Consider the following 13,105-nt stretch of genomic DNA (forward strand, 5'->3'; position numbering starts at 1 on the left):
GGGGAGAGAGAGTGTGTGGAGTCATCTTTCCTGTTTGTGCAATTAAATGCTGGAGGTTTCCAGGGGGGCGACAGAGAGGGACTTCGGCGAGGACAAAGCGAGACGTCGGCGCGTGGCGCACATGGGCAGGATGCTGAGATCGATTCAGCAGCGAAGAAATAATTGTTTCACACGAGCGTAGCCTCGCTTTTCATAAGATTACCTCTATTCCTACATAAGACAGCAGTCTGACCGACCAAAAACAAGAGAGCTGGCACCCTCGCAGACAATACAAAGCGCTGGAGTTTTTTTTTTTCTCTGCTCCATTTAACTGAGTAAAGTTATTTAAAAGGCACATTTTTTATTTTCTCTTACCATTCGATAAATAAACCGGTCCTCTCAATTCTGTGTTTATAAGTGGAGTCATTTGCAAATTGCAATGGGGGATCCTTGCGCCTGCAATCTGTAATCTGATCCCGGACACCGAGAGCCGGCGCTGAGGTTTGCCCAGCTGCGCATTGCAGCTGAGCGCTTCTGGTGCAGCAGATCGGCAGCAGCATGGAGCAGTTCGAGGCTGAAGAAGATGAGCCATGGTACGACCAGCAGGACCTGGAGCAGGGTACGTGAGAGAAACCGCAAATTGGTCCCGAGCCATTTCTTTGTCTTCTACAGAAAGTGGCGGTTTATTCAATGTCTTGCATCATAGTCATATAAAAATGCAATATGCTGGCGTATTAATGTGTTATATCAGGAAGTAACAGCGATTTCTTGTTGGCAAGTAGCTGCCAAATCTCCCGGTGATGTAACCAGTTTCGGAGCATAATTGCTGAGCGCGCGTGTAATAACAATGCATACGCGCGCCGTCAAAATTTTTGATAAAGAGAAAACTGCCGTTAATATTTATCTGAATAATTATATTTAACATTCCAGAGGATGAATTTGATCTGTGTAGGAGTGTTTATTGCTTTATTGTCACATTTGTACTGGCGTCTCGTTTTAAAGAATTCTCCCCCCCTGCTAACATTTAAATGGCGAATTTGAAACGTTTATTAAGGAAAAACACAGCAGATGGTAAGGATAATGAAAAGTAGTCACGTTTGTTAATCGAGTGGTAAAATTTGGAAGTACATTTTCTGAACATTTAGAATGCGCCTTTTAAAAAATCCGAATACAATTTGGATATTATCTGATATCTGACGTCATTGTCGGTCACGTGATTTTGACAGGCTTGTTGTCCCCCTGACGCCGGGCGCACGGGGTCTTACCATGGTGCGGTGGTTTGTCGTTATGGCCAAAACCGCCTAAGCTACACCAATCTACGTCGGGTGCCTCTGACCATTTCGTGTTTTCCGTTGAAAGTACTCGATGCTTCTGCCATTGTTCGGTATATCCAAGGAAAATGGATGGGAATTAGGCAGCGCATTTTTCTTTTTACAGTTGTTGTTGAAGTAACTCTGTCAATGCCTTAATAAATGTCATGGTCATGAATAAGAAGTGAAATATTCCCTTATGTATTGTGTCAATTGATGCTTAGGATAAAATACGAATTATGTAGAAAGCACTTTTGCTCTTGTCTCTTATTCCTTCCTATCTGCGGTGTCACTATCAGATTTGTACCTGGCAGCGGAGCTGGGGAAGACATTGCTGGAGAGGAACAGGGAAATGGAGGACTCTCTGCAGGAGATGTACCTCACAAATGAGGAGCAAGTGCGAGAGATTGAGGTAGGGAAGCGACTAGACGTGGAAGGGAATGTGGTACAAGGCGGAGATTCCGTTATGTTTTATGGGTGGTTCACATGCTGCTTAGCCGTTGCGCGTCAAATAATTAGTAAAAGTTAGTAACACTGTCCTGGTGTTGTTTATCTGAATAGCATTTTTGATGCTAGATTCTCGTATAGCTGTTGTTCACACGACTATCTTGCACTTGTAACTGATATAGCAACCCTTGTACCTGAACTGGTTCCTTGACAGCTGTGTGCTTGTGATATATTATCCACGGGAGCAGAGGGGGCCACACGTACCCGTGCAACTTTCCGAGCATTATTAAGGATGCAGTGACTGTTTATCACAAAAACAGAAACCACAAATAATTAAATGCGTACAACAAAATTTTATTTTAAAAAGCCCAAATTATGCCCATGTTAATATACATCAGTTTCCCTGAATTTGTCCCCCACTCAGTGTTATCTGTTTTGGTGGAATGTTGCCTTGCACAAAAGCTTCTTCCATATAAAAAATATATACATGTAAATATCAGTACCAATGTTCATGCAAGTTTCCTCTGGGCCTCATCCTGCAGTTGAAATACACATGGTTAAGGGAATTGGTGTATTGGAATTGCGTTTTGTGTGTGTTGTGACACCCTGTGCTGGATTGCCACCCCATGCAGGGTGGTCTCTACTTCCTGCTCTGTACATCTTGAAATCAGCTCAAAGCTCACACTAACTGTATAGCAGAAAATTGGTTATGAGAAATGGAAGGACAGATAGATATTTTTATAGATATCTGAATGGACATATATAGGTATTTCTTTGGATGGCTGTAACAGTGATGTCAGAAATGTAAAGCTCTGACATGACATATCGATGAATTGTGCTTCTCGCCATTGTCAGGCCAGAAAGAAGAGGTTGACAATTACAGGTCTTTTCTTGGAAGGAATGATCTGGGAAATCAGTCATACAGATGAAACATGTGAAGGTCTTCTAGAACAGAACATCACTTGGCACATGTTGTCACGCACAATGCATTTCAGAATGATGGAGTGCCTCATACACCCACGTCAGGTTCCACCATCTGCATTGAAACGATCTGAGATCTGAAGCCATTGACGGCGATTTGAGATCTGAGCCCTGATCTGATTCAGCGATTCTCTGCCCTGCGGAATTGCCTGCAGTACCTTTCCAAGCAGGTGGAGATCCTGCGGGAAACGAACGAACAGCACGCCAAGGTGTACGAGCAGCTGGATGCCAGCGCACACAAGCTGGAGCTGACGAATCAGACGCTGGTCCTGGAGGGTAAGACCTCGCAGCAGAAGATTGACAGGTAAGTTAGGGGCAGACTTGCATGTGCAGGGAAATGCATTCAGTGCTGTGCAAAAGTCTTAGGCAGTCAAAAGAAATTTGAAGGCACATTTGCTCAGAACAAAAACACAATTTAACATTAGAATATATGCAACTTAAAAGCAACACTTTCGAAACTAGTAAAAAGTTCTTCTGTTCTCCTTACTGGTATCTAGTTGGTCACCACTTCAGTTCCCAGACCTCCTCAGGGGCACCTCAGCCGTTCCATGTGTTTATTACATTTCACCATTAGCTCACTTAATTAATTAACTTAATTATTTAACAAAAAAAGTAAATAAGATACCGATTAGCCATACGAGGTACGTGGTCGGGTCAGGAAATACCTGGGTGTGTTGTATGGTTGCTGCAAATTGTGGTGCGATTTTAGCAGAACTTTTGAAATGGCTAAAATGACACACTTTGACAGGCATAACGCAATAGTTTTACACGTAAAGGTCATTTAAACATCATTTTCTTTGGCTGCCTAGGACATTTGCACAGTGCTGTAAGTGCATGTAGACATACACTAATGAATGCGCGTAAATGAATCACAGTGTGTGTGAAAATGTTCCCGAGTGTCTGCATGTTTGTCGTTTTCTTTGCAGGGACATATTCTCATCTGGGTTGCATTTTGCTCTAGTGGACTTTTGAGTGATCAAGTTTATTAAATGGACAGTCAATGCAAGGTCCTGGAAGCAACTGTGTATGTCTGTTGTACGTCAGATTGACAGGCACCATGGAGACATTGCAAGCACAGGTGGACTCCCTGACGGCCCGGGTGGAGGAACTACGCTCCATGGAGCAGCTGAGAGCTCGAGGAGAGTGGAATGAGAAGGAGAGGAGCAGACGCTCCTTCCCCTGCCTGCAGGAGCTCTGTTCTCCCAGGTTTGGATCCCTGACTCCTTGTCCTTCTCAGAGGTTTTTGTACCATAGAAATTCGTCACGATGTGTTTGTAGCATCTGGGCTTTCTGAGGCTCCTGCACCATCCTGCTCTAACTGTCAGATTCACACACACCTGTTATTTCTCTGCCAGGCATAAAGGTGGCACTGTGGGGACCCCTGAGGCTGAATGGCACTCGCTGGAGGAGGAAAATGCAGGCTTGCGTGAGGTGGTGGCTGCCCTGCAGGCAGCCATATGCGCGGAGCGTGCGCGGCGTGAGGGTGCACAGAGGGAGTTTGCTCGCGTGCTCCAGGAGTCCGCACACCTGGAAGAGCGCCTCCTGGTGGCCGAGGGCTGCATGCGACACGTGCAGGAGCTGGAGGTGGAGCTTCGGGAGTTGCGGGAGCTGGGTGGCGCTGATGGGCTGGACAGCAGCGGTGTCAGCAGCACGGCTGCTGTGCTGGGAGAGGAGCGAGCCCAGGCAGAGGGTGCTGAAGTTACTGCCAAGGGGGGTGTAGCTGAATCGGTGCATAAGAGCTGTAGCGACACGGCGCTGAACTCCATGGGGGGTCGATATTCGCCAGGACGCAAGCCAGGTGGATATGGGCCACGCGCCAATGGTTTGCCAGGACAGGGTGTGTCTATCCTGCGTGAGGTGGATGAGCAGTACCACACTCTGCTGGAGCGCTACGAGGACCTGCTCGGAAAGTGCCGACGCGGCCACGGTGGTATCCATCACGCCGGCGTGCAGACCTCCCGGCCTGTCTCCCGAGACCCTTCTGCCCGAGACTGTGCCTCCCTCGCACCCCCCGCCTCCCCCGAGCCCCCGGAGACTGCATGCGAACACCTGGGTGCTGGACACAGCCAGGCGGCCCAGAATCCCCCCGAGTATAAGGCACTTTTCAAAGAAATCTTCTCCCACATCCAGAAGACAAAGTCGGAGGCAAAGTCCCCAAAAAAGACCAAGAGCAGCAAATGACATCACTCTTCCTGTTCAATCACAACTGGGCGCCCAGTAAAGCACCATTGTTCTCTCTTTTCCTTTGTTCACTAAAGATAGTCTTGTTGGCTCTGTAATAAGAGTTGATGGTAGAAAACATTGCATTTTCTTCTCTAGTCTATTTTTGTCTTCCATACTTCCTAACTGAATTTAGTCTCTGACATAATGGAAAACTACAAAGCACATAATTACATAAGCATGGCTGTATTTCCAGTATGCAAATCATAGTTACCGCCGCTGATATCCTGCACCAGCTCCAGTGGTTTTGCCTAATGGAGCCCATCAGTCATGTGGATAGAAGGATGTATTTTACCATGTTTGGACATGATAGGAGTCTGTGCTGTTGTTTTATGTGTAACATTGACCTTGTGAGGTTATTCAAAAAAATTCTGATTTACTTACAATGTCCTAGTTTGGCTTAAAATGTAAGAAGGATCATACTTCTATTTGTGTGGAGGGGGGTGTCTAAAATCATTTTAACTTAAAATAAATAATATAATGATCAAAATGCGATTGGTCTTTGTTAATTTTTATTTAACATTTATTTTACATTCATTATACATCAGAATCATAATTCACTTCAGGTTAATAAGATCTATCTATCTATCTATCTATCTATCTATCTATCTATCTAATCATCATCATCATCATCATCATCATCTATCTAATCTAGCACACATATAATGCAAAATGCACACTGGACCATAATTCGACTGGAGTAGAGGTCAATACCATGGTGAATTCTGACGGACATTTCGACCAAAATTTGCTTATTTATTTTTCGTTATGTTTGTTTACTTATAACCCGGACATGGTATTTAAAATCGTTTTCTCAGTTAAAACATTTTCCCTCGGATACAGACGAATCTTGCCATGGACACGTTTGCCAGTATATGGACAGGTTGACGATCCATGTGATCTTATTTCAGCAATGGAAGCAATACCTTTGCCCGATAACATGAGCGAGGGGGGGGGGAGAGAGATGGCTGTAGTCTGGCTTTTGTGTTTGGATGTAAAATAAAACACTCAAACACAGGACTGCCAGCTCTCATGCAACTGGCATGACACTCACGCTTTCAGACTCCTATGCAAGAAAACTTACGCAAATCTATATTACTCCATTGTGAAGTTAGCTACATCAAAAGCGTTAGGATAGTTTGCAAACCTTGTAGACTATTTACAGGGTGATATAACTGTTAAATACGTGTGCAGACTTGTCGCGAATTGAAAATAACGCTAGCCAGATGACCGAAGTTGGCAACCCTGCTCAAACAGTTCTATGAATGACATGATTTAATACACAGGTTTATGTTGCTTTAAGTATAAGGCTACTGGTTTTATATATTGACGAGGCACACCCCATGCTCTGGTTCAAAAACAACACTTCATTCTTGCATATCTACATAACTCCAGGCACCTTTCAAGTGCATAAACAGCTGGTTTACCCAAGTTGTTGCTGAATAGTCCATTTAGAAAAAAAAAATCTGAACCGATGCCTTCCAACATATTTTTTACGTTTTTACGTAACTTTAAAACAATAGTCGGTTGTATGACTTCGCAATCACGACTGAATCATAGATGAACCAGTTTTACACCTTTAACTACGACTCCACCCATTTGATTCCGCGTCTGTTGATTGCTCGTTTTAAATCTGGAAATACAACCTTTCTTTTGTTAGGCGTATACTTCTTTCATTGAACATCATAACCACTTTTCAGTATTTTATTTCTGACATACAGCCTTAAAGGAAATGAGTGACGAACGGACCGCGTGGCCTAATGGATAAGGCGTCTGACTTCGGATCAGAAGATTGAGGGTTCGAGTCCCTTCGTGGTCGTATGTTTTCTCGCAGTTAGTCCTGGCCCGACAGTCTTTCATGTAATTTCTGGAAAATTCTACGATTTAGGTATTACCATCCCTTCACTATTGGATTCACTCTTGCTCGGGAAAATCGTGTATAAATTAATTGTCATGTATTCATAATTTTAGCGGTTAGAAGATGGATGGATGATGGACGAAAAACTCGTTTATTCATCTATCCATACCGTGAAAATATGTAAAATATCTTTGTTTATATTTTTACGCTTTTCAAATGCATTTTTGACCATTTTTCATTTAATTTCTATCTTTCAAAAGAGTCTGTTTAAGACGCGTTTCTGTGTGTAGCCCCAGTGGCCTAATGGATAAGGCACTGGCCTCCTAAGCCAGGGATTGTGGGTTCGAGTCCCATCTGGGGTGTCACTCTTTTTGTAGAATCGGATTTGAAATTAAAGAACGTTTAATGCGGAAAAGTAATCACAAAGCCACAGACTTAAAACAAAAATATTAATGACCAATATTTATTACAGCCATTATTTATAATACCTAATTACCAATTCGTCTTCGCGGAGCAGAGTGGCGCAGCGGAAGCGTGCTGGGCCCATAACCCAGAGGTCGATGGATCGAAACCATCCTCTGCTAAAGTTTTTAAAGCATACACCCAGTATTTCTTGGAAAATATTTTAGAAAAGAAACTCATCCTATATTAATCAGCTATGTCCAATAACGCCCGTAAGTATAGGACAGTTGCTTATTTTTCTGCAAATTTCGCCGAATTTGAGCACCAAGACGCTTCACCTTCATCCACAGGCGAAAATGTCGTGTGGGAACTTGGCGATTGGCTTCAAGGCTTCCGTCGCTCAAAAGTACGAATCGTGTTCGACACTGAATTATTAATTTTTCAAACGAGGCCCCGCGCAGCTATTGAAGTTTCTTCAGGATTGACGGGGTAAATAAAAGAGTTGAAGTATGGGAGTACAGCGACACCTAGCGGTCTACAAAAATACTTCAGCCATGCACTTAAGACTGCGGAAGAGGCAATTGTTGATTTTATCATCAGTGTCAATCTGTTATGTGAATTAAAGCCCTATGATCAGGAGGTGTGTCAGTTTATAAAATTCATATTACTCATTAAAATACTGTAATAGCTGTGCATATTTGTGCAGGTGTCGCTGGCCATGCCATTCGTAGTGTTTGAACTCTTAGTGGTGAGTGGTGATGACTATCACCTGTGTCTTGATATTCCCATCCCCAGTGTTTAGTTAATTGTTATGGTCTGCACTGGCTCCTCATGTAACCCTTGTTACAGCTGCATATAAGTGCTTCTGTGGTATTTGCTGGCTGTTCCCCATCCATCGTTAGACCGTGTACAGGAGCAGCTGGACAGGGTCATTGGGGGTCGGCAGACTCGAGTGGAGGACAGGAAGAACCTGCCGTATACAGACGCTGTGGTCCATGAGACACAAAGATTGGCAGATGTCGTTCCCATTAATCCACACCTCACCAGTTGTGATATTATATTTCATGGCTACCATATCAGGCAGTTTGGAAGGAGACATTATATTGTAATGCTAGGTAATCACTCATCATTACTTGATTATATGAGACAAAATATATAGGTTATCTAACAGAGAAAGGAAGAAAACATTATTTCCACATAATTGAAACCAATCAATTAAAAAAATATGTATTATGACTTGTTTGTACTAATTGTCAAGAATCAGTTTAAGTTCAGAATGTTTTGGTCACACTTTACTTGCGGAGACATGAATAATGTAGTAGTACATGGTTACTTAATGTATTAATTAACCAGTAACTACGCGTTAATTATGTACTGATCCCATGCTTGGTCATCATTAATCATTCATGATTTAATTTAATTCGGGCACTATATTAGTTAACAGTTAACTAATTAGTTAACGGTAAGATTTCACTTGAGGACAAAAATTACTTAACTGTCCCAGCACGACTGTTCCTCATTGCACAAAGCAAGGCCCATAAAGACATGGTTGGGGGACTTTAGTTGGTTGACTAGCCTGCACAGAGCCCTGACTTCAACCCCATCTAACACCTTTGGGTTGAACTAGAACAGCGACTGTGAGCCAGGGCTTCATGTCCAACATTAATGGTTGACCTCAAAAATGGTTTTTTGGATGAATGGGCAAAAATTCCCACAGACACACTCCAAAATCTTCCCAGATGAGTGGCATGCCTATGGATTTACGGTGGGATGTCATAAAAGTTCCTGTGGGTGTAATGGCCAAGTGTCCCAATACCTCTATCCATGTAGTGTATATAAATATAAGAGAGCAGAAAGGTATTTGTGGAAAGAAGCATTACAATGTACTGGAGCGCTCCTTAACACAGCCACCACCAGAGGGCACTAGAGGTTCAGGCTTCAGCCCTCTGCCTGCCCAGACTCACTCCTACTACCTCCCCCCTTCCTCGGCCTCCAATTCCCCAACTCTCTCTCCTCTAACTTCCCCTCTCCCCCATGAGAAAAAGAACAACACCCAAGATCAAAAGTTCCACCCCGCTCCGCAGACTGTACATCACGCTGGACCATGTAAAAATAAAACTAGGAGAGGTACACACAGGTAGGGCAGTGGGGCAGATGGAATTGCCCCCAGGGTGCTCAAGCTATATGTTAGAAAGGCTTGTGGAATAATTAAAAACATAAAAGTTGCAGAAGATGCAGCAGCTGTGGGTATCGCACACGGTTCCAATGCACAAGAAGACCAGCAGCTTTCACATCACAAAACAACAACAAAAGTTTTTATTCAGGGGAGGTTAATTACTATATTGAAACTGTCATGGAGAATGATTGTCTAGTTGATAATGACAATAGGTGGCAGTATAATAGGTGTCATTTAAAAACATTGGATCTGCTGCATGCCTACCTGAGTGACACTCAACAAGACATGATGTGTGAAGGAGGTGTATGTGTGTGTGTGGGGGGGGGAGGTATCTCTTAATTGTATAGCTGTCATGTCTTGTATAGCTGTATGACAAACAGCCCTGTCCCTCACCATGCCTTTGCTGCATACCACCATTACGACTGACACTTAAATTCTACCTTCACACGCCATTGCGAAGAGCTCCTGTGCAATGGTTTGAGAACCATTGTTCTACATAAAAGCAAACGTATAATAATTTAATACAAAAGCACACCTACAGCTCACCTACTCGATTCTTTGGAATGGGATAAAGGCTCCTGGAGTTCGATAATCTCTGTGAGAAGTACTGAGTGTCCCACCTTAATGTGATTTGGTTTCACAACCTGCTTTCTGTGTCAGATTGCTGCTTGCTCTTCATCTTTGACTTGGTAATTTGTCCCACACTCTGCGTATCGACTTTTCAACTTTTTCCCTGTCTTTAAACTGCGGATTTGGATCACGATAAAATGGCCGTCCTTTTAAACGAAATATGCAGACAGAACATCACAGCTCAGCTATAGCTCTGGTGCAGGAACTTGTACAAACCCCCAGTGTTTGCACTCTTGTTGCTGCCCTGCTGGTTCTTCTTGTCTTCTGTCTTCTCTACACCAACCACAAGGGAAAGGAGCCCCCAGGCTCACATAAGGGGGGAGAGCGAGGATCCCTTTCCGGAGCCCCATTGTAACCCAACCCCCATGCTTAGGACATTTTATCTTCAGCATCCAACCCCCTCCCCATCTGGGGCAATTTAATCCAGCTCTGGCTGGGCTTGTTTTAAATTATATTCATATACATTATTAACATACAATTTTTTCTGCATTTACTTAACATTTTGCATGTCTTTCACATCACACAGCGACATGTCCTACAGAATCCAAAAAGCCCAAGACATGTTGTTTTTAAGCACATTTTTTGTGGAGTATTTTGTTTGTTTGGTAGGCCTCAGTTCCACATGAGTAAGATATCATCACAGCATTCCAGTGCACGCTAACAGCTGATTACATCTGACCCACAGAGAGCTCGGGTAACAGGAAATAATGTTGTGTTTGCAGCTACTGCACATTTGGACTGGAGCAAGAGGAAGCCCAGAGAATAGCGGTTTGCTTTGAAATGCTCCTCTTCTGTGCCTCAGCACCTCAAGCAGCTCTGCGCCGTTTGTTTTGGCTGCATGCAAACTGGCTGCAGTGAAAATGAGGCAATAAAGAGAATTACAAAGAATCTGGTAAAAGCTGTTCCGCAGTGGAGAGATGCAGTTACTCCCACAGTAAGGTTGCTGGGTATGAACATGTACAGTGAAAGTTGAAAGTAACTGGTACGTTATGATAAGCTTACAATTATCCTATAAGTTGTTGTAGACCAGCATGAGATCTTTCTGAGCAGTTCTGGAGCCAGAAACGTTTCAGTGGGGTGGACAGGATGGGAGCAGAGGTCATTTTGGGCTGGTACATAAATGTAAATATGAAAATGAGGCATCTAGAAAATAAAGGAATACTTACAGTGCCTAAATGCTATAACTCTGCATTGTTTATAATTCAGGCAGTGGTGGGATTACCAAATAAGCATTTAATGTATCAGTTTCTTACAGTTAAGGTAACAAACTTACACTATGGACAAAAATTCCAAACTTCTGCATTACTGCTGTTCTGGGAGCACATGTTTAGCTCAACAATGCAATGGGTTCATTCTTTATCAGTATATCACCAGGGACACAGAGAAACAGTGGCGCAATAAATGGAGGTTTTGAATCAAAGTCTGATTTAACCCCATAATTGCAAATACAATGGGGGAGGTCAATGGGGTAGACAGGGTTCAGTCTAGTTTGGAGACTGGGAGATACAGCCAGTATTTAATGATTTCTCCCAAGGGCATAGTATGAAAATAAACGCAGTCAAATAACTGCATGTTTCTACATGATCCCTTCATGGAAATCCTTGTTAGGTGAGTTACACTGGATCACAGTGAGTAGAGCTGTGATTAGAGAGATATTGGAATATTAATCCATAATAATACAATAAAATGCATAGATTTACAGTAATGCTTGAAGGTAGGCAAATATAAATTAAAGTAATCCGATGTCATTCAGGGGATTCATGCAAGGAGATGAGGTGATTTACCTTAAAATCATTCAAGAGATCTGCTGCATAACAAAGGTGTCTGAAAAATGTAATGGTTAGCTTATTCATTAAAAAATGCTAATTATATATATGTCAATTTGATGTACTGAAAAAATATACATAAATCATATCATAAACGTGAGTAATGGATCGCTGGCAGTCTGTACAGACAAAGTGGTACAGAACATTGAATGAGTGTGTGGAATGTTTTAGAAAGACCAGCTGATTCAGATATATTTGTGAGAAAGTAGCCAGTATGTGTACGGAAGACAAAATGGAAAGTGGGAAAATTTGAATATGGTGGCCAGTTGTTGATTAGTCAGCCGCCCTTTTTCCTCACAGCTTGTAGTATTATGGTAGTATTTGGGCAGTGATATCTAGCCATTGATATACCTGCCATGTCATGGCGCAGGTTCACCCCATGATGGCAGCAGTGAGACTTAACCACCATCTGCTTCCAATGAGCTATAAGTGACACCTGATTACCACTGAAGATCCTCCATTTAAACACAGCATTACAGGGCCATGGTTTGCTGAGTTTAGTTCCGTTACACAGGAGGATTTTCTGTTCAAATGTTTTTGTTTGTGTGCATTGGAACAAAGGCTTCGATCAAATACAACACCGTAGCACCGCACAGAGATTTGAAGAAACTAGCTATCTGTGTGAATGACAGTTGGCATATAGTGGTTTGGGTGGCCAGGACAGAAATGTTTACCTTTAATTCAATATCATAAAATTAAATCACATAACAGGCTGGTTTAATGGCATCGCAACTGCCGGGTCTGGTATGAAATCTCACTTCCAATGTTTGTGTGGAGTTCAAATGGTCTCCTTGTGAAGATTTCCTCCAAAACACACAGTTAGGCAAACTGCTGTCTCTAAATTGCCCATAGTATGCGAGCATATGCTCTACAAAGGGCTGGCGTGCAGTCCAGGGCGTCCCCCAACCTTGTGCTCTAGGATAAACGGCTACAAGAAGATTGTTGGATGCATAATGAATTTATGTACTTTCAAGTACAAATATTGCCTCAATGACCCTTCAGCCCGTGTTTGTTTTACAGTGATTCAAATGTTTTTTAAGTTATGACATAAATGTTTTTCCCATTTAACATTGCTGAAGCACGTGCCTGCGTTCCCACTGGCATTTCTCTCCCACTTATGCTGCCCACTTATGCCTTATCTGCCAGGGCTTACATGTTGCCCTGATGGCATCTTATCTGTAGTTTTGAAAGAGATGATAGATATTGTTAGCCAACCTTTAACTTTACTATTCCAGAAATCCTTATCTGCTGGTGTGGCACCTTCTCATATAACGTC

General features: G+C 42.8%; 1 protein-coding gene and 2 non-coding genes across 3 annotated transcripts; all 3 read left to right on the plus strand.

The window, feature by feature from the left end:
• The first annotated feature begins 27 nt into the window (after positions 1-27).
• LOC125718081 (cerebellar degeneration-related protein 2-like) lies at positions 28-5,427 on the plus strand. Its single transcript, XM_048991600.1, has 5 exons — positions 28-598; positions 1,589-1,701; positions 2,873-3,021; positions 3,762-3,923; positions 4,073-5,427. The coding sequence occupies exons 1-5, from the start codon at positions 538-540 to the stop codon at positions 4,896-4,898; spliced, it is 1,311 nt and encodes a 436-aa protein (XP_048847557.1). The 5' UTR covers positions 28-537; the 3' UTR covers positions 4,899-5,427.
• Positions 5,428-6,683: 1,256 nt separating this feature from the next.
• Positions 6,684-6,756, plus strand: trnar-ucg (transfer RNA arginine (anticodon UCG)). The gene has a single exon. It is a non-coding gene; the product is annotated as a tRNA-Arg (tRNA).
• A 328-nt stretch (positions 6,757-7,084) lies between these two features.
• Positions 7,085-7,157, plus strand: trnar-ccu (transfer RNA arginine (anticodon CCU)). The gene has a single exon. It is a non-coding gene; the product is annotated as a tRNA-Arg (tRNA).
• Positions 7,158-13,105: the final 5,948 nt, after the last annotated feature.

The sequence above is a fragment of the Brienomyrus brachyistius genome, chromosome 22 (genome assembly GCF_023856365.1).
Source record: "Brienomyrus brachyistius isolate T26 chromosome 22, BBRACH_0.4, whole genome shotgun sequence".
NCBI classification, from domain to species: domain Eukaryota; kingdom Metazoa; phylum Chordata; class Actinopteri; order Osteoglossiformes; family Mormyridae; genus Brienomyrus; species Brienomyrus brachyistius.

What these genes read in the sequence shown, in the direction of transcription:
- LOC125718081 (XM_048991600.1), top strand. Translation starts at nt 538, where the DNA reads ATGGAGCAGTTCGAGGCTGAAGAAGATGAGCCATGGTACGACCAGCAG. An exon ending in TCGCAGCAGAAGATTGACAG is followed by an intron (nt 3,022 to 3,761) that starts GTAAGTTAGGGG and finishes GTTGTACGTCAG; the next exon opens with ATTGACAGGCACCATGGAGA. An exon ending in CAGGAGCTCTGTTCTCCCAG is followed by an intron (nt 3,924 to 4,072) that starts GTTTGGATCCCT and finishes TTTCTCTGCCAG; the next exon opens with GCATAAAGGTGGCACTGTGG.